The 2344-nt window shown below is 42.7% G+C and overlaps 1 protein-coding gene across 1 annotated transcript; it reads right to left on the bottom strand.

Annotated features, from left to right (window-relative positions):
- Positions 1 to 200: 200 nt before the first annotated feature.
- LOC104522879 (acetyl-CoA acetyltransferase, cytosolic-like) lies at positions 201 to 2079 on the bottom strand (the record flags this gene model as incomplete). The annotated part of the gene is made up of 3 exons (XM_010165290.2): positions 201 to 344; positions 1112 to 1229; positions 1898 to 2079. Coding segments are annotated over 3 exons (444 nt in total), but the record flags the coding sequence as incomplete, so codon positions are not given.
- Positions 2080 to 2344: the final 265 nt, after the last annotated feature.

Raw genomic sequence — 2344 nt, 5'->3', positions numbered from 1 at the left:
CAGTCCCCAACATTCTGTGATTGTTTCTCTGTTATTTCAAAAAATAATCACTGGAAGTTGAAAGAGAGAGCAACAGGCTACATGCTTACAGAACAGCTTACAGAAAAAGGGTAAGTAGGAAACCATTCACTGATTATAGGAGACACAGGAGAAAGATTTTTTTTTTCCTTTAAAATCAGCTCTCATTCATTCAAACCTACCTTTTTTAGAAGGTACAAGAACGGGAACAATTTCTTTTGTAAAATAGCCAGCTTTCTGCGCTGCCTCTGCCCTGTTTTGTGACTGCAGAGCAAGTTGGTCTTGTTCACCTCTGCTGACTTGCCACTGATTGGCCACATTTTCAGCTGAAATAGGAACAAAATGCAAATTGCCATCAGGAAATGCTAAAATTTTAAGTTGTAAGATTGTAAGCACAAAGGCAGTCATTAATGTTTGCTGTAGCAAGCAGCTAAGCTTGTTGAACAGTTTTCATTCCGATTTCCTCATTTTGTTTGCTCAGGATTCTCTATTGACTTTTGAGGGTGAAAATTTCTGTGTGGGATCTCCTCCCAGATGGTACATTGAGTTAAATACAAATGCAAGCAAGCTCTTCTAGTTTATTGCTTCTCTGGATTGTTATACTCAGATGTCTCTAGGGCTACTTCAGAAGAGGGAACAATTCTGAAGTTAGTCTATTTCATAAGCAGGATCTGAAAAAGCTGTTGGCTGGCTATCCCATCCTGGGTGCAATAACTTGAAGCTGCAGAACCATGCGTATCCACAGTACACTTCACATAATTCCTCCCCACTGTAAATCTGTGCTGCTGAATGCTCCAGTTACATACAAGGATTATTTTGTTTGTTTTTCCTGAAATTAAATTCAATTGCTCAGACACAAAGAAGATGCAAAAAGATTAGCTCAGACAGAAGAAAAAAAAACCAAAAAATAGCTTTCTATACAAAGCAGAAAATGCTTTCAGTGCCTTTTAATATTAGGGTTTTATTTCTTTTTCACAACTATAACATAAGAACAGCTTGAAACACCTTATTTGAAACTTCTGAAATTTCCTGACAGGGAATTCTTCCCACCTCCCTTGTTAACAGTTTAATTTTCTGAACTGTCACCACTTACCTGTTATACCCATATGATACTGATAAAAAGCATCTGTAAGACCATCAAGGATTATAGTGTCCTGCAAGGAAGCCTCTCCCATTTTCACCCCAGCTCGCATGTGAATGACATGAGGAGCCTGCAAGAAGGTATTTCGAAAGGAGTTAGATGCTTCGTATCCTGAAGAGACAGACCCCTGCCTTGCGGCTGCAGGCAGCAACCCCCAGCCCCAGCAGTCTCCCCCACTGCCTGCTCTGTCTCTTCCTCCACCAGCCGGCATACTCTCTTTAACCTGTGCATTTCCCCAGCAGCAGATCACCAAGCAGCAAGTGTTTTCTCTCCACAGATCAAATCAATCATCCCTGCAGCCACACGGGTGTGAGTCCTCGATCCTACCAGTCTGCTCTAGCTGATTCTTGATTGCACTGTGCTGCCAGCCAACGCCAACACCACTCAGCGTAGGCAGCCAGCAAGCCAGAGCAGAAGAGGCCACTCCCTTGTTAGGGATCAGATCACCAGCCCAGTGCCATTCCTTGGTACAGCCTTGGTCTGAAAACCTTGAAATCTGCTTCCTTTCCAAGATCAAATTGCTTGGTGAACAATAACATTTCAATTTATTCCTTCTTTGGGCTTCTTGCAACACAAAAAAGCCTGTCTATTGCCAGCTATTGTCACAAGCAAATCATTCACCACAACAGGGCTAACTGGAAATTAAAATGGAATTTTAAATGTGGTGTGTTTGCACAGCACCTTTTCAGTAGCTACAGCATCAGGTCTTTTTCTTAAAAATGAATCGTTTTGCCTTACCTTGCTCATACTTTCCATGCCTCCTGCAACCACGATGCTGGAGTCTCCCGTCAGTATGGACTGAGCAGCCAGACATACCGCTTTCAAGCCTGACCCACAGATCATCTGGCAGCTCCAGGCAGGCACAGAGTAAGGGATTCCAGCAGCAACACTCGCCTGCCGGGCAGGGTTCTGGCCAGCACCTGCAGGAACAGGCAGCATTTTTCCTTTTACTGCTCTTAAAAAACAAATGTCAGCCTTGTCACTTTTCATAACAGGTGCCCCGATTCCACCAAAATTTAAAGCTCTCTCCTCTTTTCAATTGGTAGATAGAGAAGTTCCCAGTGGTAATCTGTAAACACAAGCTCAGTTACCTCTCTCATTTACATTGTTTATTAATAAAATAGCTGGAAGATCAGGGACTCACTACTGATAGTTTTATAGCTGTAACTCTGGTTTTGATGGCAG

The sequence above is a fragment of the Antrostomus carolinensis genome, unplaced genomic scaffold, assembly GCF_000700745.2.
Source record: "Antrostomus carolinensis isolate BGI_N321 unplaced genomic scaffold, ASM70074v2 scaffold3283, whole genome shotgun sequence".
Classification (NCBI taxonomy): Eukaryota; Metazoa; Chordata; class Aves; order Caprimulgiformes; family Caprimulgidae; genus Antrostomus; species Antrostomus carolinensis.
This window is presented reverse-complemented; position numbering and strand designations above follow the sequence as displayed.